Source organism: Zalophus californianus, chromosome 1 (assembly GCF_009762305.2).
Source record: "Zalophus californianus isolate mZalCal1 chromosome 1, mZalCal1.pri.v2, whole genome shotgun sequence".
In the NCBI taxonomy this organism is placed as follows: Eukaryota; Metazoa; Chordata; class Mammalia; order Carnivora; family Otariidae; genus Zalophus; species Zalophus californianus.
Genome location: NC_045595.1, coordinates 105820108 through 105843632, shown reverse-complemented (window position 1 = coordinate 105843632; position 23525 = coordinate 105820108). Strand labels below are relative to the sequence as shown.

The 23525-nt window shown below is 38.7% G+C and overlaps 2 protein-coding genes across 6 annotated transcripts in view; one reads left to right on the top strand and one right to left on the bottom strand.

Moving 5' to 3' along the window:
- MED12L (mediator complex subunit 12L) overlaps positions 1-23525 on the bottom strand; it is a 316798-nt gene that overhangs the window by 209453 nt on the left and 83820 nt on the right. For 3 of the 4 annotated variants that reach the window (XM_027583927.2, XM_035727727.1, XM_027583928.2), the window contains 5 exons: positions 17082-17213; positions 13918-14044; positions 11490-11704; positions 10110-10214; positions 9051-9227 (listed from right to left, as the gene is read on the bottom strand). In XM_027583927.2, the coding sequence (XP_027439728.1) occupies positions 9051-9227; positions 10110-10214; positions 11490-11704; positions 13918-14044; positions 17082-17213 (756 nt within the window). The remainder of the gene's footprint in view (positions 1-9050; positions 9228-10109; positions 10215-11489; positions 11705-13917; positions 14045-17081; positions 17214-23525) is intronic. The other variant, XM_027583929.2, reaches the window with a different exon arrangement.
- On the top strand, positions 221-5923 carry GPR171 (G protein-coupled receptor 171). 2 transcript variants are annotated; one of them, XM_027583939.2, is made up of 2 exons: positions 221-331; positions 4328-5923. In XM_027583939.2, the coding sequence occupies exon 2, from the start codon at positions 4379-4381 to the stop codon at positions 5336-5338; it is 960 nt and encodes a 319-aa protein (XP_027439740.1). In that variant the 5' UTR covers positions 221-331; positions 4328-4378; the 3' UTR covers positions 5339-5923. The 2 variants fall into 2 exon arrangements, with proteins under 2 accessions (XP_027439740.1, XP_027439741.1); XM_027583940.2 differs by having other exon boundaries at positions 225-331; positions 4356-5923.

Genomic DNA, 23525 nt, shown 5'->3' with positions numbered 1-23525 from the left:
TATCTTGGATGCTTTTAAAAAAAAATGCTAGGCACTATAATGGACCAAAAAAATCTTTCCTCTAAAAGAATACACAAACATACAAAAGAAAGCACACACAAAATTGAACCTCTTGGCGAGACTTTCATACAGTTAAACTATTTACAAACCACAGTTTCATCTACGTCAATATGCAACACTTTAAAACCACACAAAAAGGAAAGGAAATTTTTAGTACAGCCAACCTTCCTGCAATGGAGCTGCTAGTGCTCTTGCGGAGGCCAGACAGCTAACTCATGGTTCTCTGAAGACCTGCAGCGAGCCCGTGGTGGCTCAGAGAATATACCCCCAGGTAGGTCTTTTTAAGTACTTGATATATTCAAATATCTTTCCATCTAAGGGGAAGCTGTGATATTCGGTGTTTAAAACATGTAAGTTGGGAATGCCAATGTGTAATAAGGCTGCTTGTAAGAGGGTACCAATTATTAAATTCTAAATAGATTCTCACTATAAACTGTACTATAATTTTCTTCTATCTGATAACCCCCTCCACTCCTCTCAAAAAAAAAAAAGTTTAATTTATTCAAAACTGAATACTTACTTATAGGGGAGCATAACTATTCAGTAACTCAATTTTATATTTTATAACAGAATGGATAAACACCATGTTGTAGGTCTTTACAACAGGGCACAACAGATTTGAAATGACTTCCCTCCACAAAAATGATAATTTCAAGAACATTCTATTGTGACTTTCATTTAAAAAAAAAATCTAATAAGTGTATTTATTTTCTAAGCAATGGGCACTCTATCCCAAACAAAGGAGACACTTGAAATCTTTTCTTGATTTTTGCCGCAGCACCTCAAATTTTCACAGGCTAAATAATTGGTTGACAAAAAATTTATCAAGCACTTGGTTTTCAAATTTGTGATAGAGAACACAAAATGCTATTATAGTATAGTTTAACCTCTAATCAACATACCAAAAATCTTAAATGAAGAGATTAGTTTTTCATTGCAATCTAGACTGAGGTTCATGAAAAGCAAGTGCAAGGCACTACAGGAATCTCAAGCATCATCAAATAAATAGTTATGCTGTAATTATTTTTAAATAAATTACCCATAAGTGGTATATATGGCCAGTTCTAGTTATAGAGATTATTAACTGATGAAAATTTTCTAATCCTCCTCTTTACCATATATTCATCTATAAAATGAGACTTTATTGTATAATTGTATGAGCAATAGGAACACTTAAAAAAAAAAACACAGTATTATGTTAATTATTATCATGTAACATTAGAAATACAACAGCTAAGCCAAAATCCTAGCACCTGGTAAAGGAACAATGAGCTAAGGTGGGAGAGGGAGATGATGATCAATTTACAGCAACACTAGCTTTTGACCCCGAGAAGAAAAGGATGGTCAGAATGCCAAGGTTCAAATAAATGGTTACTATCCAAAAAACAGAGTCCTAAGAAGTCAGTGAAGCCTGGAGTAGACTTCAGACACAAAGAGCTTATTCCAGGCATTTTAAGATAGGAAGGATTTGGATATAGGAAGGATAGGGGCAGAAAGCCTAAAAATGATCAATGGGGTCAGATTCTAGCCTGTTCTTACAAGCTGGAAAACCTTGAGCAACATCCAAGTGCCAGACCCCAGTCTCCTCAACTTATCTGAGACTTGGACTAGATGCTATCAATAAAAGTTCCCTCCACCCTTAAAGTTCTATGATTCCCCAAATTTTATCACAACCAAGAGTTCAAAGGCAGGAAGGAGCAGTTCACAGCACAGTAGAGATACCACTAATCTAGGGAATTAAGATAAAAACAGTAGGGATGGTTTGAAGCAACTAGGTCATGGGAACTTTGAAAGTAAGGGAGGTTTAGATTTAAAAGACAGAACCTAGGTCTGGGTTTTAAATATATATACAGTAAAATGAAACATCAAAATACTTGAAGTCTGAACCTCTCTCATTAGTATTTAAAGGAAAAGTTAGGAACTAATATTTTCTTTCTGCTCTTTTACATAAAAATTGCCTAGAATATAGTTCCTGCCACATAGTAAGCACTTAGTAAGGCTGGCTGCTATAAAAGTTATTATCATCACCATCACCATGATTATTACTATTACTGAGAAAGAGCTCTAGAGTGGTTTTGAACATAGCTTCTGAGATCAGACTGCCTGAGCTGGAATCTTGGCTCTATAATTTAACAACTATATAACCTTGGGTGTTATTTAACCTCATTTTGCCACAGTTTTCTCATTTGTAAAGTAGGGATAATAACACCTATGTGGTAAGAATGATGAGAGGTTAAATAAGTACCTGTAAAGTACTTAGCACAGTGCCAGACACAAAGTAAGTACTCAATTATTTTCATTAAGTTTAGTGCAGAATGAATTATGCATGAACCCTAAGTCCTATCTCAAGTTGGGAAAGAGGAAGGACATGTACCCTTTTAAATGACACTTTAATTTATAAAGTTTTATGTACTTCTGCCTTATTAATCTGCTTACAGTGTTTCATCCCAAGGTGTATACAGTGGATCATTAAATAATCAGAATTAATAATTGATCAGAAAGGCTTCAAAAGGTGTTGTTGTTGTTTCAATTTTAAAGGGAGGTTTCAGAGAATGGGCTTATTTGGCCTTCTTAGCCACTATAATTAAGATTTGCTATTTTTTTTTAAAGATTTTATTTATTTATTTTTGAGAGAGAGGGTGTGCATGTGAACACAAGTAGGGGGAGGGGCAGAGGGAGAAGCCGACTCCCCGCTGAGGAGGGAGCCTGATGCTGGGCTCTATCCCAGGACTCTAAGATCATGACCTGAGCCAAAGGCAGCTGCTCAACGGAATGAGCCACCCAGTCACCCAGATTCACAGTTTTTAAGTTGTGTATCAGGTTTTTTTCTCCTAAAACACAAAATCTTCTGGTCTTTAAAACTAAAGGAAGGTGTTTAATATGCATGAGGAGAGTGCACACCAAGAAGCAGCACCAAAAAGATATATCTGTGGCCCTAAGAGCATTAGTTTGGACCAGGTCAAAGAGAATAAATGAAGCCCAATTGGTTTAACTTACACTTATGTTCCAGATTTGGAGGGAACATTGACAAGATTTTGTCATTATCAGTATCAGTCACAATGGTTCTAAGGATATGTCTTAGACTTTTGGGCTTAACTGCCTCAAACCTATAGTGAAAGAAAATAAGTATTATAGTTAGATGTTTTCATACTAAGATAACTGAGTTTCTCTTTGAGAATTCTGTAACCAATGATCATATATTCTTGTTCTAGAAGCCTTTAAAATACATTTGTGGTCAAATTTCTCAAAAACACTGACAGAGAAACATCTATACAAGCACTGTTTACCAGAAAGAGAAAACAAACCACAGAGGTACTTTAAAATTATCCAGTAGCTGCATTTGAAAAAGCAGAAAGAAACAGGAGAAATTAATTTTAACCATATATTTAACCTAATATCAGAAATATCATTTAAACATATGCTGAATACAAAAAATATGGAGATATTTTACTAATTGTACTATTGTACAAAATAGTGCACTTTTACTAGTTGTATTATCTTTATAGTCTTTCCTAAAAAAATCTTTAAAACCTGGTGCATATTTTGCATTTACAGCCCACGTCAATTTGGCTGTCAAAGTGGCTGTCATTTCAAGTGCTCAGTAGTCACATGTGGCCACATACTGGACATCACAGGCCTAGGTCACTAGGGAATGGAGTGAGGAAAAGGAAGGAATAAGCATCAATTCAAGCCAGATTCTAACCCTTCAATTCTTTCTGCTGAACAGAAAAATGAAATGCAATGGTGATTGTGAACACACTCTGGTACCTGACACAATGAAACGCCTACCTCTAAATTTCAGGACAATTTTCTGTCCCCCGTTACCTCCCCGCTCAGCCTAGGTTCCTCCAGCATGAGGAGCTCTTGTCAATCTATGAAAACAGCAAGCCAGGAAGCCTCACTGAAACCTCCTAGGCTCAGCCACAACCAAACCATTTTACCTTCATTTCCTCTCTGTCTGTTTCTCAGAATTTCAGTTCACTTATCTCCTCTGCAAACTACCTTCCAACCCAAGTGGTAACAAAAGAGCTATCAGAATGCAAAAGTGTGATGTCAAAAAAGCAAACCTATATGGGATTTCCCAAAATCATGAAATCAGACCATGGAAAACCCAGGCCTCCTTACAATCTATGATGTTTCACCAATAAAATTCTATCTAAAAATCAGAAAAATTGTGACCCAGGTGTTATGAGTACAGATGTTTTTAAAGAAAATCATTTCTAATTTTAATTACTAACCTCCTTCTCCCACCCCTTTTTTTAAACAGATTCTTTGGATTTTTTTTTTTTTAACAGAGTCATCCTTACTTCCCCTCAAGATGACAAACAGTTCTATCTTCTGCCCAGTTTACAGAGATCTGGAGCCATTCACATATTTTTTTTATTTAGTGTTTCTTGTTGGAATTATTGGAAGTGGTTTTGCAACCTGGGCTTTTATACAGAATAACACAAATCACAGGTGTGTAAGCATATACTTAATTAATTTGCTTACGGCTGATTTCCTGCTGACTCTGGCATTACCAGTAAAAATCGTTGTCGACTTGGGTGTGGCACCCTGGAAGCTGAAGATTTTCCACTGCCAAGTGACAGCCTGCCTCATCTACATTAATATGTACTTATCAATTATCTTCTTAGCATTTGTCAGCATTGATCGCTGTCTTCAGTTGACATACAGCTCCAAGATTTATCGGATCCAAGAACCTGGATTTGCCAAAATGATATCGACCGTGGTGTGGCTAATGGTTCTTCTTATAACAGTGCCCAACATGATGATTCCCATCAGAGACATCGAGGAGAAGCCAAATGTGGGATGCATGGAATTCAAAAGGGATTTTGGCAGAAACTGGCATTTGCTGACAAATTTCATATGTGTGGCAATATTTTTAAATTTCTCAGCCATCATTTTAATATCTAACTGCCTTGTAATTCGACAACTCTACAGAAACAAAGATAATGAAAATTATCCATATGTGAAAAAAGCCCTCATCAACATCCTTTTAGTGACTACAGGCTACATCATATGTTTTGTTCCGTATCACATTGTCCGAATCCCATACACCCTGAGCCAGACAGAGGTAATATCTGATTGCCCAACCAGGATTTCACTATTCAAAGCCAAAGAGGCCACACTGCTCCTTGCTGTGTCAAACCTGTGTTTTGATCCTGTCTTGTACTATCACCTCTCAAAAGCATTCCGCTTAACAGTTACCAAGACTTTTGCTTCACATAAGGAGACCAAGGCTCCAAAAGAAAAATCAAATGGTGAAAACAGTGCATAAAATATGGGATTTCTCATGCTATCACTTCCTGCCTCTATGGGAAAGAGAGCAAAGAGCCTAAGTAAAAAGGACAGCTAGCATATGTGGCCTGGTTTACTGAGAAACTGTTTCTAAATGTAAGCCAAGCAGTACTCTTGTGGTTGTTAATGATCCTTAACCCAAATATTTGTACAAAAAAACTAAAAGATGCTGTTGAACCAATGTAAAACCTTGCACTATCCTTGAAATCTCAAGGACTTTTATGACAGACTCAAAGGCATTTGTGAGGTATTCATTTAAATACCGGGAACTGACTTCTTGATAAAAATATGCAACACAATTTAAATAAAACCATTTAGATCATACCAAAAAAAGTCCAGCCGATTTTTACATGAAACCACCTGTGCCTGATTTATTTTTAATCCATCATTTTAAAGATGGTATCCTTTTAGCTCATTACTCTGATTTTTAATATCTAATTGTTTTGTAACACAGTAAATAAAACTGTTTACTTCTAAAAAGGCTTGGAAATACATGGGTAGTTTTTAATGTATTTATATACTTACATTCTATCAGTAGGTTATAAATAAAGACTTTCTACCCTAAGTAATGACAAATTCAGTGATTCCTTATTTTGTAGTAACATGAAACAGACCCTACAACATTTTCAAGCAAGTTGTTAAACTACACTGACTGCTTGAAAGTACTGTTTTGGAACTAAAAACTCACATCAAAGATATGGAAAAACAGTACTAGTCAAATGGCCTTAAAATAGACATGCCAGATATACACACAGCAAGACCTTGCAGGGAACACAGCACATGCTGGGCTGATTGGCGCCATGTCTGAGTCTGACCCCACATGGGGCCTGCAATTTAAAGAATGGGGGACTCCAGTTCTCAGGGTCACAACCCTTAGATCAAATTCTCTCTACTGCCAGTAATGCAGAAAGGGCTCGAGAGATGGTATAAAATAAAAGACTTATTTGGGAAAAAGAAAATTGAAAAGTTTAGGTAATGATACCTGAGACTTGGGGAGGCGGGCTTCATTTCAATAGCAAAAGCCTGTATTGCAACAATTGGTAATACATTTGCATTAGCTGCAGTGATTAAGAAATGGTGTTCCTGGCAGCTCTCTTGAGCTCACCCACTCTTGTATCTCAAGAGTGTACTTTTCACTTTAATAAACTTTCCCATCTGTGGAAAGAAAGAAAGAGACAGGGCGGGGGGGGGGGGGGGGGGGGGGGGAGGGAGGGAAGGTATTCCTGGAAACTAACAAAACGAGTTTGATTCCAGAGTCATTTTTAGTTCTGTATTGAGAAGAATTATTTTCTGAAGCTTGAACCCAAGAAAATTCTGGTGTACAATTTCAGTATCTTCTGAGTTTGAAGAGAGTAATATATGAGAAAATGCACCCAAAAAAAGTGCCTATCACACTTCTACCATGGTGAGTCCCGGACAAATTCTAGCTAGCTAGTGGTCATGACAGGAACCCCCCTCAGCATCACGTATCTGCTGAAATGCCAGCCCGCTAGAACCTGTGCTTGCTGATGGTCTAACGTATTTTTACTGACCGGCAGATCAAGACATGATTCATATGAGCATATGTGAAACTACTAGTTGCTTTTCCTGAATCTTTTGGTCAAGTCCCCATTAGTCTTCTCTCCTTGGTCTTCACTAAGTGTGAGTGAAGATAGAAAGGGGGGTGGGAGGGAGCAATTTTTTTTTTCAATCATATTCTTATATGCTTCTCACATTCATGCATGATACGTTAGTCAAATTTTCCCTCTTTATTAAGGAAGAGAACCAGACTCTCTACAGCATTCCTAATGTCAATGTTACATTAGTATATACGTTCATTTCCCCTTGATGATGTTTTATTCCAAATGACACTCAGAGTAAAGGGAGGCCTAGGACAACTGGTGATAGAAGGCTATTAAAAAATTATATCCTACAACATATATTTTCCAGCAGTTGTGTTATGATTGCATTACAGTTATGTCATAATCCATCATGAGAGACTTAATCACCAGAAATCATTCATGCTCCTTCCTCTAAGGAGGTGGACAATCTTTAGAATGCTACATGCTGGGAATGACTGTGTAGACAAGGATCACATGAACAACAGAATAGAGATGTCTGTGCTTGGGTGCACACCAAGACACATGGGAGAGGGAGGCGAGCAAAGCTCTGCCTATCCAAGAGAAGAACACAGAATCCTCAACCAATTTCAACCATATTCAACATTTTGCCCTATTTGCTTTATTACCCCTCTCCTTTTTATTTAAATTTTTACTTTGGAATACTTTAAGATTTACAGAAAAGGTACATAGATAGTACAGCAAGTCCCCATATACCTTTCATCCCATTAGCCCTAATGTTAATGGCTTACAACACCATGATACATTTGCCAAAAGTAGGAAATTAACATTGGTCCATTAAGTGTTAACTGAACTCCAGACTTCAATATCCTGCCCCCCCCTTTTGATGCCAACTATTTTAAGACCAATCCCAGACATTATAATATTCATCCATAAATTCTTCAGGATACATCTCTAAAATATCAGGCTATCCTTTCTATTGCCCTAAATGCACAGTGAGATTATTCCATTATGTTGGAAATGAGTCATATGTACAGGTAAAGCAAAAAAAAAAAAATTTATTCAGCCAGTGATGAGCAAGAAAGAATTGGGACAACTTTTGACACAGTCCTGGGCAGAAAAACTGACATTAAAAAGAAGATTCTTAATTGTAATAAAAAATACATGTAAAAAAATTTTGGGGGGGAAAGTTCCAAAATAACAAAAGTTAAAAATTAAGAAAATATTTAGTTTGCAGAGAACTTCTCAAAGATATCCAGAACATTATATATATGTCACAATTACACTGCTGTTAAAATAATAAAATAGCATGCAAAAAAAAAAAAAGGCTCATTAAAATTTCTCTTAAAATCCCAGGAAAAAAGATAAACCTAAAAATATAAACACATTTACAGATTTCGCCCAATTTTCATTAATATCAAAAAACCAATCTTGTTTCCCTTTAGTAAAAAGCACATCACTTGTTATGAGTCAAACACTAAATTTCCCGGTATTTCTCATATGCTATTCAATTCTTAAATTCATTAGATTGAAATCCAAGTCCATGTCATATACAACCTCCTCTATGAAGCCTTACCCAACTTTGCAATCAGATGCTCTCTCTCCCCTCCAATATTTATTCTTTGAGAGTGGAAGAGACCCAGGAATGTCAAACAGTTCACCTTCCAGTAGGCACTTGGGTTTTTACTAAATTATTGCATTTATTTTAGTGTGTATCATTTCACATTTGTCTCCCTCCTATCTTATTCATCTTTCCTGTGTCCTAAAATTCTCATTCATCTGTATAATACCAAGTACGTACCACAATACAGTGCACATAAAAGCTACTCAGTAAATGAGTTTCAAATGAAGTAGGAAAACACATTTAGATGTCATTTGCAGTCACTCATATGCTCTTGATAAAAAGATAATAACCTAGAAAATTCCATTAATTCTAGCTAGCCAGTAGTATCCCATCACAAATTTGAACTACAACTGTACATATGCTATACAATCATAATTATAACAAAAGAAGCAGTAAATGAAAAACTCACCTGCTTTCATATGTATTACTCAGGCAAGTAGAACAGTTGATGGTTAATGATCTTATAATGAAACAATCAAGGCTGCCAACTGATCAAAGCTGTGACTTACCAGAGGTATGGGAAAATGGGTTGCATACTGCAGGTGTCGCAGAAGGTCATAATTAGATGGAAAAATTAGCTCCCTGGGTTTTTCTCTCTTAAGCAACTTCTCACCATTAACCGACATTCTTCTGCCCAAGGAAGGGTTGGCATTCTCACAGGATTCTCCAGGCATGGGAGAAAAAATCTAAGTCATGTAAAATAAATGTTGGAGATTGTAAATGAAAGAGAGCAACACCAAAACACAGCGCTACATACCAGAGCTCCAAACACATAAGACACTCCTACACTATCTCTTCCTTCTTTAAACACTGAGAAAATATATAAAGAAAATAAAGAAACTGTTGCTAATTTCCACAAAATTCATATTAAGATTAGTAGGAAACTATCAACATCATCTCCCATTTTGAAGATGCGAAAATGACAACCACACGTGTAAGAATCGTGCAAAGCTACACTTCCCAGAGGACCAGAGACAACATCAGACTCATAGGTTAAGTGTTTCCTCACAGGGTTACATTTCCTACAAAAACATATACACAGAAATAATTAACAAACCTAATGAGTAACAGATATAAAAGTTTTAGTCAGTACCCCAAACAGTATTTTTTATAAAGCACCTCACTGAGATCCATAAGGAAGAAAATACTATAATTATATGGAGATAAAGTAGAAAAAGCATAACAAGTCCAGAGCCAGGAAAGCTATTATTTAGAAACTGAACACATACATAGCACATCAACATGGACTGTCATGATGAAACTATTCATCTATTCCTGAGAGATGATGGTCTCAAGATGAACAAAATAGTCACAGTCAACTAGGAGGACAGGAGTGTTCTACTCTACAAAAGAGACAATGCAACTAAAACTAAGGATGAACTGAAATGAGACAATTGTACAAGATGAGTTACTGTACCCTAAAAAGGAATATGGTAGGATCACATTTACATCACAGGGACACAAGTCATTCCAGTATGTGGGGCAAGGAACAGAAGGATGGAGACAAGCTGGGAGAGGGGTGGGGAAGAGGGGTTAATAGTCAATAAGAATTTGAAGGTTGAACCTACTGGAAATTCCGAACCAAAGTCAGTTTTAAAGTCATTCTTGTCTACTTCATCAAAAATATTAGTAGTTCCTGAGTCAATGCCCATATGCGCCATTATAGTCTGTTCCTGATAATTACCAGAGAAAGAAAGTGACACTGTAAATTTTGTAGTTCATGAAAAAACTGAAGCTAAAATATGACAGTGATGTTTTTAACCACCCTAGGTCTTTTCTCTCCCTAGTATCCATTTTTCCCCAAAAAAGAGAAGTTTTAAGACATGCACTTGCTTTGCAAAGTCACATTCTTTATCCTCATGAGATTTTACCTTTCATGATAGTTGAAGGAAAGAGCCCACAAACTTAAAAACATTAAACAAACCGGCCATAATGTCCCTCCTTTCTTTAGGCTATTCCCAGTCACGCGCTCACCAACTTTTCTTAGAAAAATCTGAGAGTACACCCAATAAGATACCTCGATATCCAAGAATAGAAAGGAAGAAACAGAAACAAAAGAAGCATAAACAGGTAAAGTAACTTTAGTTTTTTAGCCTTTTATAACCTCTGTGGACAAATTTGGAAACAGTATTTACATCAAGGAAATAATTTTTTAAATTCCCGCACTATTTGATCACCAAATCTTAAGAACACAAACTATGAATCCACACATGTAACTCTAATGCCAGGTCTTTCAATTACAAGGATAACCAGTGTTTTAAAAAATATCATCACAGCATATGCTTAAGCTCTCACAGAACCATCATGAGGCTTGATTTTAAGGAACCTCCACAAGCTCTCACCATTTTCCACTGTTTCCTTTTACCACCTCCATGCTTTCTGCCTTGAAAACTTCTTTAAGTATCAAGAACAATGTCCAAAACACCAGAAATTGGCAGAAAATTATAAAGTCATACTCACAGTATAAAATAATTTGTTGAAAAGAACAATTCCACATTTGAGTTTTCAATTGAAATGAAAATATGATGTGCTATGATCAAAACAGTATTTCCCATTTTGTAGGAAAGACAGAGCAATGGATAATAGAGGAAAAGATGTTCCTTAGAATGGAACTTTAGGCCAAAATCAGTCTGATTTTAAGGCACAACATTAAAGAAAAACCGGAAATTAGAAATACATAAAATTGGAAGCATATAATTCTTGTCCAATAAAAAATGTTATGGACTGTCAAATCTTTTCATTAATAGTTTGAGTATTCAAAAGAAAATTCTGGAATGGATATATCCCTTCTTTTTTTCCCCATTAGTGAGGAGTAGAGATAAATGAGTTCTCTAACAGGAGAATACAATTAAAATGCAATCACCCTTCCACCACCAAACAATCCTCTCAAAGGGGTTTCCCAGCTGAGTGTTGTTTTCAGGGCTGGGGCACCACTCCCAGGGCCATACCTCCATTTTCATGTCATGGTCCTTTGGGTAGTGTTCATCCACATTTTCTCCCGCTGGCGACCGTGGTCGGGTTGAGGCAGTGACTGACAAGTCTCCTCGCGATATGAGGGTGCACATGTATGCATCATGAGAAAAGACATCATGCCGGATGAACTCACAGAAGAGCAGCACCAGATTCACAAATTCCACCTTTTCACATTCACTGTTTGGATCCGCTACATAGAAACAAAACAATCAGTCCCCTTGATACAGTGGGGGGGGGGGGGGAACAAATAGGAAGACTTAACAAGGGGCGCCTGGATGGCTCAGTTGGTTAAGCGTCTGCCTTCAGCTCAGGTCATGATCTCAGGGTCCTGGGATCAAGCCCCATGTCGGGCTCCCTGCTCGGCAGGAGAGGGAAGGTCTGCTTCTCCCCTGCTCTTCCCTCTTTCCCCCCCTCCCCATTCATGCTCGCTCTAATAAATTTTTTTAAAAAAGCAAATATAAAAAAAAAAGAGGAGGGGAAGTCTTAACAATATTGTCTTTTTTTTTTTTTACACAGAAGAGTTATTAGAAAATGTACTATGAGGTGCAAGCATTTTGTGCAGAACAAGCACACGACTGTCCCTCTGTACTTGAAAAATAGTATCCAGTGTGCTAAGCACAATTTCAAGTTTCAAGATAGTGGTCCCTGACAAATGAGCAACCACTTAAGTAATAATAGAAATACACAAAATTTCAGGTAAGGAAAAAAAAAAAAGGCAGAGCCAAACTGCTTTCTCTGATTTATACTATTAAAATAGCTCATGACTTGTTTTCATAGCTTGAGAGTGTCTGTATATTTGTGAGGTATGCGTGTGTACCTTTCAAAGGACACTTTATAATAAAACAGTTCAAAAGGTACTTGAAAATACTACTGCATGGGATCCACTAGAAAGAAAGAGGGAAGGTGCAAGACAAAAAGGCACAAAGATGGAGCTCTGCAGTCTTTCTCAGTTCGTAGCCAGTCTATTTAACTCACGTTACGACTTTTAATACTGCAGCTGCACTCTGAAACTTTGTACCCTTGAGAGAGATTAAAAAATGTTAAGAGCAACCCTTCAAAGCTCGGCACCTGCTACCATCATGCTTGCAAACACCAACAGAGACATAACAGATGGATCGAGGGAACATGAAGCGCCTTCCCTAACACTTAAGCCCTAGCATTTGCTGTCGTCCACCACAGAAGTCAGGGACGCACAACATCTACACAGAGAACTAACACAGCTCTGACAGCAGGAAATGGGATCCAGAACAAGCAGAGGCAGAGAGGAGGAAGGGCTTCCCAAAGAACAAACAGGAGTGGGGACAGGCTGAGGAACACAGAGGACAAATGTGTATCCATCTCCTCCGGAAATACAGAAATACAAGAGAAGTTAGAGCAGCTAACTTCCACTCCTGACCATGTATTTTCTACTCCCTAGGATCTCTTCTGTCCTCCATTTTTCTGCTTCCTCTTCCGTGTTTCACCACAGCTGCCTACACCTTGCAACCATCAGTGTGGCTCCAGCTCTCCCCCTAGCCTAGAACAGCCACCAAGTCACTTAAGGAACCTCATCCCCAAGCATCGTTCAACCCAAAACGAGGGCCTTCTCAGAGGAATCAGAAGCAGTATCTATTTCCTGCTGCTTTACCTCCTTCTTCACAACAAACCTGTCCCTCCCACCCCCTCCATGCATTTTCTCCCCTTCCTACCACTTTTCACTTTATGCCATTTTCTATTGTTTCAGCACTATCTACCCAAAGACTCGCCTTGCTGTACTTTGTCACATGAAAGCCTCAGAATAAGACCAAGACCGCTAAGCACACACAAATGAATTTTTTAAGCATCAGTTTACAGTATAAGCCTGCTGGGCTTATAATCCCCAAACCCTTGACTCCCCACAAACAATAGAATAAAAGACAGAAGAATGGGAGATGACAGAACATCCCATAGAGTATAGGCGAGCAGCCAGCCATCTGCACAAAGTATTTCCTTACATCAAGGACCTGGTTATAAAGTACTTTTTTTGACTTTTCCCTTTTTTATCAGGAGTTGTAAAATGAGAAATTTTGAAAACAGTGCAAAAAGAGAAAATTCCTAATCACAATAGTGATTTAAACAGTGAAACATCAGAGGGCCTTAGCTCCTCTATTTTGGTAAGAAAGATCTAGAAAGAGAAAACTAGACCACCAAATATTGGAGAATGAGGTGACTTATTTTTAAAACTCTGGAAATTTTGAAGTCTTTGCAGCTCACCTAATTTTAAAATTGCATAGAAATCTCCATTAAAAACAACAAAATTTTACTCAGTAAAACGTACATTATATTCATCACCAAGAACTCTTAAGATGCAAATAAGGAAGAAAGAGAGTTAAGAATTAGCTCCAATCTCTTATTTAAGATCCAGAAGCAAAGAACTTTACTTACATAATGAGGGGGCCTGTGTATCTAAAAACCTTAGTAGAACATTCTGGAAAACAGGCAAACTAGATCCAGCAAGAGAGGCTGAAGAAATTGACTCCTTCTCATCTAATACCTCTGACTCACCACATCTCTAAGATTAAAAATAAACAAGCACAGTTAATTACAGAGGGCAATGTAGCCACAATGGATCATGAATTTGTTAGTTTTTTATTAACATTTAAATTGTCAGAAAAAAAAAACATGCAAAATTAGTTGAGATTTCTGTACTTATTTGAGAGCTATACGTCATAGGTAAATATAATTTCTCAAAGTTAGGGAAAACTACCCCAGAACAATTCAAATGATTTCCAAGGACACCCATGGAAAACATTATTCATGTAAATTATAAACTCTCCACGTTATAACTATCCACCGAATATATACCATAGTACAATAAACTACTCATTATCCCTATGCAAAACTGCTAAAAATAACTCAAAGTTGTCTTCATTTTTAAATAGCTCATGCTTAACTAACTGTATACACTTCCCCTGAGAAACTTGTGGGCATGTTATTATGGAGTTTGATGCTTTTGTGTTTGTTCTTGCTAGGTGAGTGTATTTACAAGTGTGTGCAGGGGGTGTTGGGAAGTGTGATGTCAAATGAGAAAGTGAACATAATGCCTCTGATAAGATTCTTTCACTCATCATACTTCACCAGTTAGGATCTCTTAGAACCTGTGGAATCTCCATAGTTGATGAAACATAGATCTAGAGAAGTTGCATTCAAGACAGAATTTACTAGACCAGAAAAGAAACAGTTCAAAAGCAATCAGAACCGTTTTCTATTCTTTTTCATATCCCTTTGACCGTCCCATTTTCATTGTCTATTCTTTAATATTAATATATTATTACATTAAGATATTACTTCCCTAATCCATCCTCTCTTCACGAAAGTCAAATTTTGAAAATGGTGATGGTTCAATAACAATCAATTATCTTAAACACCCTGAGAGAATACATTTTTTAGATGTGGATACATTTACACCTATTAAAATTACAAAGTCATCTGTGTGAGCCTCTTCCAAAAGTGACTGTGTGTGTGTTCCTAGAACACACTGGAAGAAGGGATGCCTGTGTGACACAACAACTCAGAAGGAGCAATTAAATTTGAGAAATTCAACTTACTAAAGTTTACTCATTGCAATTCACAGATCTATCTATTCATAGAAAAAAAAGCAATGAAACACCTTTCCTAAACTGCACATTGTAAAATGGGTCATGTGTTTCATACCTTACTTAACCCAGTATCTTCAAGCCCCAAGTCGAACAATGTGATCCTTTTTATTTGGTGAATAGTACTCTCCCCACAGGAGAAGAGAGATGTCTATAGATATATTCTTCCTGTTTCATTTTTTAAGAGCTTCGCAGGAAAGAGTATTATCAGTAAGAGAGAACCAGCTAAGTTCTCATCCATTCATACAACATTTTCTGAGCATCAACTATGCACTGAACACTATTCTGGGTGCCAGAGACATAACATTGAACAGGGCAGGCAAGATCCCTGTTGTCAAGCTTACATTCTAGAGGGTGGTAGGCAGGCAGTAAACAATAAGCCAACAAGGAGAGGAAAACAGAGTGCTGTGAGAAAGGGCGCTTGAAGGGTGGGTGACGCAGGATCTTCCTGAGGAGGTGACACATGTTGAGCTAGGAATGCTAGAAAGCCACATTTCCTAAACTAGGAATGGCAGAAAGAAACTGGCCATGTGAAGACTGGGGAGCAGTGTGCCACCCAGTAGGAAGAGCAAGACCAAGGTCCCAAGGCAGAAGCTGGTTTGCGGTGCTGGAGGTACAGGAGGGCCAAGGCGGCTGCAGCTGTGACCCAGGGGAAAAATATTGAGACAAGGAGGGAAAGGCGGTCCAGGGAGGCCCATACAAGGCTCTGTGGACACAGTAAGGAGCCATCAGGAGTCTGCATAAGGGGACAACATGATCTGCTTCCAGTTTGAAAAGATGATGGTCGCTGCTGTGAGGAGCAAGGAGCAGAGAGGAGGGCGCCCTGCAGCGGTCTGGGTGGGGCAGAGAGAGGGTGGGCCACTCACACCACATACAGCCTTCCTCATGGCCAGCCCTCCAGATCTCACAGACAGATAAGGGGGCTGGCTGAAAAACTTTCTCTTCAACAAAAGCTAACGTTTATCAAGTTAGCTTTGTTTTTTGTTTTTTCCTTCATAATCCACTTCCGAGGCTTTAAATGCTCTCTCTGGGGCCAAAATACAATCTCAGAACTAATACAAATTGGTATCTGTAATCTCAAAATCAGAACTGCCTCAAGAAAATATTCCCAGGGGCTCCTGGGTGGCTCAGTCGTTAAGCGTTTGCCTTCGGCTCAGGTCATGATCCTGGGGTCCTGGGATTGAGCCCCGCATTGGGCTCCCTGCTCCGCGGGAAGCCTGCTTCTCCCTCTCCCACTCCCCCTGCTTGTTTTCCCTCTGTAGCTGTGTCTCTGTCAAATAAATAAATAAAATCTTTAAAAAAAAAAAAAGAAAGAAAATATTTCCAGATCCACTAAAGTATTATGTAGATTTAAAATTCAAATAGTTGGTGTATACTATATACATTTCCGTGTATGTGTGTGATATGTGTGTGTGTATATATATGTGTGTGTGTGTATAATACAAAACATATATATGTGCATGTGTATCTCAACCTCATTTGGGAGAGGTCTTTGTTCTAAATCAGATGTTAGGGGCGCCTGGGGGGCTCAGTCAGTTAAGCGTCAGCCTTCGGCTCAGGTCATGATTCCGGGGTGCTGGGATCGAGCCCCACATCGGGCTCCCTGCTCAGCGGGGAGTCTGCTTCTCCCTCTCCCTCTGTCGCTCCCCCTGCTTGTGCTTGTGCTCATTCTCTCTCTGTTAAATAAAATGTTTTAAACAAACAAATAAATAACTCAGATGTTGAAGTTTTATTTTAAAAGATACAATTCTAAATTAGTCCAGAATATAAATTATTGGCTTCATCAACTGAAAGGGATCCTTTATGTAGTCCTTATGTGAATTTGTACATTCTCCCTTTTTTCTTTGAAGATAGAGGAAAAAAATAGCATAATGAGTAAGAAAAAAGAATCCTCTCCAAAACACTTATTTTTAAATGATGGCGTTCCAATGGCAGAAAGAAAACTGAACCTACCTCTGCCTCGATTTCCGCCTGCCTCTTCTCCAGGAGCTTTGCCACAGCTATGGCCCTGTGCTTGCCCGACCGTTTGCAGCTCACCGCCCACTCACACAGCAGTGTCACCACGGCTTCATCATTGGGGGCAACCTACAGTCAAGAGAAAGGGGGACCAGCCACGTCAAGTGAAGCACTCACCCAATGACAGAAAGCAAGCGATGGAATTTTTAACTCTTTTAAAGCTTTCTTTAATTAAGCTTTCTTACAGTCATTTTAGAAAATGTTCCCAAATCCTTTTTAACTGAAGTATAAAGAGCAATACTTTAGTGACAAGGAAGGAAATCACTAGAACAGCTCAGTCTGTGACAGTTTCAAGGGAATTAACAGTCTCCTTGCATATGCCTTTCATTTACACAGAATTATCACCCAGCCCCACTGATCCTCCAGAACTCAACACCAAAAGGGAAACTGAGCACTGAATATCCAGAAGAGCTGCTCCCAACCCCAAGCACTCACTCCACTGTTGGCCCCCTCACACTCAGAGCCTCACTCACTACCCAATCCGAACATGCCAGCTCAGCAAGCCACCCACTCCAACAAGGAACTGAAGGGAACTGGAGGGGAGGCTGGAATGCTGGCCAAAGACTCACTGCATTAGAAACAACAAACATGAAAAATGACAACCAAGCATCAGAAAGAAACTAATTATTAAAAGCAGACACATTTAGCAGAGGGCAGTATATCCTGGGTCTATGTGGGGCTCAGCACTGTCCCCGGAACTATGCGCTGTGGTTGCCATGGCCTAGAAAAGGGCCCCACAGACTGAGGATCAGAGGGGTCAAAGAAGGGTCACAGGAACCCAGGTGACATGAATTAGAGACAGGCCAGGCGGAGTTAAGAGACAAGAGGAATCATCCTTTTATGTAACCTCACCTTTCCTTTTAGAGGATGCAAGCCAACCAATGTAACATCAATTGCCAGTTTTTAGTATTTGTCCAGTTGTATAAACACTATACCAGAAGAACTGGATAATTACAGTATTGGCATTTACGTGAGAAGTCCTTAACGTTTTAGAATCCATATGTTCGACTGAGATTATAATATCCGTAAACACACTCCCAGGAAAATTATGCAGACATATGCACATAAATCTAGCACAAATTTTCAGGAAGTTCATGGACTCTGAGAAAACACCCAAGAATCCCAAGGTAAGAATCCCTAATCAGCTTGTAGATACTAGCAAACAATTTAGATCATGAAAATCAGTTTGTTCCAAGATTCTTAGTCATCCTACCCTAAACCTGGTTAAACACATGTTGACTCAAACAAAGAAATGTTACTTAGGGGAGATCTCAAAATGTTACTTAGGGAGATCTCTGGGTCTCTTAATTTAAATTAAAAGAAATAATTCAATTGAAATATATAAAGATTATGTTTAACACTTAAAAAAGAAAGCAGACTAGAAGGAATGTTTGCCTGGATTCCATCTAATCCAGAGAAAAGTCAAAATATAAGTCAATTCAGTGAAGCACCACATGCTTAGATTTAGATTAAAGACAACAAAAGGAGTTACCCTAAAAATACTACCATCAGTTTTGAATAAATTCATGCACAGTCAGTAATGTGCATCATATCCACATTTATAAAGTTTGTTTTTATTTTCTTCGGCATCATTAAAATAAGATGAAAATAGGCTACAAATGAATAAATGACTCACTCACTCAACTTAAGTAATAGGTTCTGCCTGACTTAAGGATGCATAGAATAGCACATAAAAGGGAAAACACTTCTTCTTCACACATCCAGATAAGACCACGAGTTTGGGGTAATGTACTAAAAAATAAGCCCTTCCTAGGAAGGAGTCAATTCACTTCCAAAAGCACTTATTAAGTACCCATGTTAGGCACTGAGGAAACAAAAATTTAAAAGACCTGGCCCCTGTGCTCCAAAAGTTCACCTTCTAGAAGAGAAAAGCAGAAAAGACAACTAATCATAAAGTTACAAAACGTGGGGTGCCTGGCTGGCTCAGTTGGAGGAGCATGCAACTCTTGATCCTGGGGTCCTAAAGTTCAAGCCCCATGTTGGGTGTAGAGATTACTTAAATAAATAAATAAATAAATAAATAAATAAATAAACTTAAAAAAAAAAAAGCTACAAGACGTTTTGACAACATCGAAGAGGAAGTAATTAAGTCCGGCTATCTGCACCTCCCAGCTTACAAACATCTGAGATCTTAACTTGAAGACAGGAGGGCCTGCAGTCGGCCTGCTACAGCTGTGGTCTCAATTTGTAATTATTAGGAAATAAGTGAATTACAAAAATCCAAGGAAAATGCTGAAAAATTATGTTTTTAAAATATAAAATTTATTACAGAAATTTTCTTATATTCATATCAGTTATATGCCCATAATCTATTTTCAACCAATATTTTCCAATACTGGCCAGATTCAAACAGTGCAAAGTCCACTCCTTTTGGAATATCAGATGGACTGCCAAATAATGCCAGTCCTTCCTTAGGATATTGGAGTGGTGGGGGTGGAGGAATACATAGGTTCTGTGCCTATTTTAAAAGAAACAGTAAGATACTGCAAAAGATGTTTTATTACTTAGAAAATCATGCTGGAAAATCAGGGCACATGATACCAACTTGAAAGCAAACTATCCCTGAAATATGAATAATTACATTTATGTATTTGGGTCAAAATGTACTTCATTAGTTCTTTATTACTGAAAAATTATCTATTAGTTATAAAATACCTTTATAATTTCAGCATATTTTTCAAGATAGTTTTTCAATGAAAACTCCCCCTCCAACTCCTACTAATTACTACAAAGTTTTGATTCACATTTTAAGCTATTTTTACCAAGAGGCCTCTTCTAGCTTCCACTACCAAAAACGAGGATATCCTGCTTTTTTCACTCTAAGCACCAGTTCCAGGGTATATCCAATTAGACATGTTCAATGTGCATACAAAGAGACACCCATGGCTCACACTCCCCATAGGCAGATCCTTACACCCCTCCCCCACTACATAACTTCGAGGAAATTTAGGAGTTCAAGATATAAACTACAGTCTCTGTCCTTCAGCAAGATGGCAATTAAGTGGGAGAGACATACATGTGTACAAATAATTTGGAAATGGAAATGAAAAGGAAAACGGGAAATGAAAATTATCTCAGAAAGTCAACATTTAACAGGAGTCGAAAGAGAAAACTGAAGGAAACTACCACATGCTTCCTTTTAGAAAGTGGCTTTTGGGAAAAATCCTGAAGAAGGAGTTAAATTTCGAGAGAGATGAACAAGAGAAGAAAGAGTACGTGGTGGGAGACAGTAACACCCCCCAACCCCAAAGATGTCCACACACTAAAGCCAGGACATGTGAAGACATTACCTTAGAGGACAAAAGGGACGTTGTGGCTGTGATTAAGTTCAGGATGTCGAGGGGGGAATTATCCCGGATTACTGGGTGGAACCAGTGTAATCACAGGGGTGGTTGTGAGGCAGAGATGTGACAGGGGAAGCAGGAGCCGGTGAGAGAGAGAGACTGGAAGATGATGTGCTGGGGACTGTGGAGATGGAGCAAGGGAACACAAGCTAAGGAGTGCAGGGGGCTTCTAGAAGCTGGGAAATACAAGGAAACGGTCTCCCCTAGAGGCCCCCCTAAGAATGCAGCCCAAATGATACCTTGATTAGAGCCCAGTAAGATCATAACCTCCAAAACTGCAAGAGAAAAAATTTGTGCTGCTTTAAGCCACTAAATTTCTGATAACTTGCTATGGCAGCAATAGGAAATTACTTCAAAGCAGTTCTAAACAAGCAAATAAAAAGTGGCAAAGAGGGGCACCTGGGTGGCTCAGTCAGTTAAGCGTCTGCCTTCAGCTCTGGTCGTGACCCCGGGGTCCTGGGATTGAGTCCTGTGTCAGGCTCCCCACTCGGCGGGGAGTCTGTCTCCCTTTCCCTCTGTCTCCTCCCTCCTTGCTCATGTTCTGTCTCTCTCAAAGAAATAAAATCTTTAAAATATCATTTGTTCCAATAATTCAATCTCTGAAAATATAACCCAAGGAAATTATCTTAAAGTAAGAAGACAGGAGTGCCTGAGTCATCAGTGAAGCATGATACTAAAACGCTCCCCCCCTTTCTAGCCCCAGGAACTGACAGATTTCCTCTGAAATTTGAAGGAGGCTCATAAGGGATCAAATCAGAGAAAACAGGGTGAACTCACACGGAGAGAAAGTCCTTATGGATGGTTCACAGGCAAGAGCGCTTGTCTTCAGCAATGAACTATGGACATTTGTGTGGTGTTTTATTTTTATTTCTATTTTTCTGCAGACAAATGGTGATATTTCAGTATCTAATTAAAGATGTATAAACAAGGGAGGCAGACTGGAGAGGCCTGCCACTGAACAAAGGAAAGGGGAAGTCCAAGACACGTGATAACCAGTAAGGCTCAAATGCCCTCCGACAGCATTCTCCCCTCTCAGACAAGGGCAGCTCCCCGCCGGCCCACCGTTCCTCCCTTCTTCCAGAAGCAGCACTCCTACTTCTTCTAGGGATACTGCTCCTCCTCCTGCTCCAGAGGATTCACAGAGGGGTACCCCCCATTCCTCTCAGATTTAGTGCTGCATTCTGGATTGGGGTCTTCGATAGGCAGTGAAGACTTTGGACAATTCTTTGGTCACAAGAAAAAAAAAATCTATCAGGTACCCATCAGGCATGCTGCTCTGTGCTCAATCTTATAAAATATTTGGGCTACTAAGAGACTAGTCCTGACCAGATGAAAATGCCTCTATTCCGATCAAAAATATTCTTCAGAATAGGTTTTCTGCAATTGCTTATTCTAGTCATTACTAAAATCTTAGCATTTATTAACTGACAAAAGCAGACACAACAAAAATGAAAAGCTGAAAGTTCCTGACCTTACATGTAAAGCTTTTCAGTCATTTTTTTAAGATTTATTTGAGAGCGCAGGCAAGAATGTACGTGTGTAAGCGGGGGGAGGGGCAGAGGGAGAGAGAGAATCCCAAGCGGACTCTGCTCTGAGTGCAGAGCCCCACATGGGACTTGATCTCACGACCCTGAGATGATGACGTGAGCTGAAATTAAGAGTCAGACGTTTAACCGACTGAGCCACCCAGGTGACCCTCTTTTCAGTCATTTTTAATGAAAATTTAAAACATAAAATAACTTAGTACAGACATATAATCACCCTCAAAATCAGTAATAAAGACATCTTGGAAAATTTACAGGTGGTAATAAAGATAATTAACATTTATTGAGTGCTTACTCAATTTACAGTCCGACATTGCAGTATGTGTTTCAGGAATTATTTCTTCTAATCTTTACTACCTATGAGCTAGTTATCACTGCCATTTTACAGTTAAGGAACTCAAGGCAGAGAGATGTCAAATAGCTTGTCCAAGATCACTCAGCTAATTAATAAAACTCTTGCCACAACATAAATCTTGGGAAACGAACTAAGTAAGTACAGCAACACTGTGTTCAAAAGAACCCAGGAAAGTAATCTTGACCCTCATCCTAGAGAACACAATGGCCTTTGTGTGAGCTCCAAGCTTCTCTCTGGGCTCTTCCACCTCCACTCTTGATGCTTACAACATCGAAGTATTCTGCTCTCTTGTGCAGAATATTACTTCCATGCAATATGCATCTTTCACAACATGGCTTCATGGATATTAGATCTCCAGCTATTGGTTTCAAATAATCCATTAGGAAATGGAGACACACCTCTGAGAGCTACTAAAGGAAATTCCTTTATCATCTCAAATACTGTAAAGGGGAGCTGGAGTCTTCAGGAGCAGTAACAGGCAGCTTTTCATATTGGTACTTCATAATAGTGAGACTTTAATAGTCCACAGCATGCACCCCGAGGCTGCAACTACATAGAAGCAACTAGGATACAGAAGAATGAAAGAGACAGAAAGAAAGAGGGAAATTGAGCCATGGCACATAAAATTAAGGCCGGAGAAAAAGCACCAAACCAGGGGGTCAAGAAACTGAATTCTAGCCACGGCATAAGTTAAAACATGTAATCATGGCAATAACAATATTAACACTTGTAAATTTCCAGCCACAGGTAGAAGTAATAGTTGAAAATATTTATCGAGCAGACACTGAGTGTTTCACACACATCACCTCTAATCTCCACAACAAACTCTGAAGTAGGTCTTGCTATTCCCATTTGACAGATAAGAAAACTGAGGTTCAGAGGTTAAGATGGTCAAGGGCACAGAGATCTAAAGTGGCAGAACTAGGAGACCTAATTCCAAAGCCCATTCTTTCTGTTGCTCCCATCATCACTGAATCAAGATCCCTAGAATCACAAGGAGCATCACTGTTACATGGAAATATCTCAAGTAGGGGGCACGTGCGTGTGCACACACACACACACACACACACACTCTCTCTCTCTCTCTCTCTTTAGGAATGTGCCAGACTTATAATCA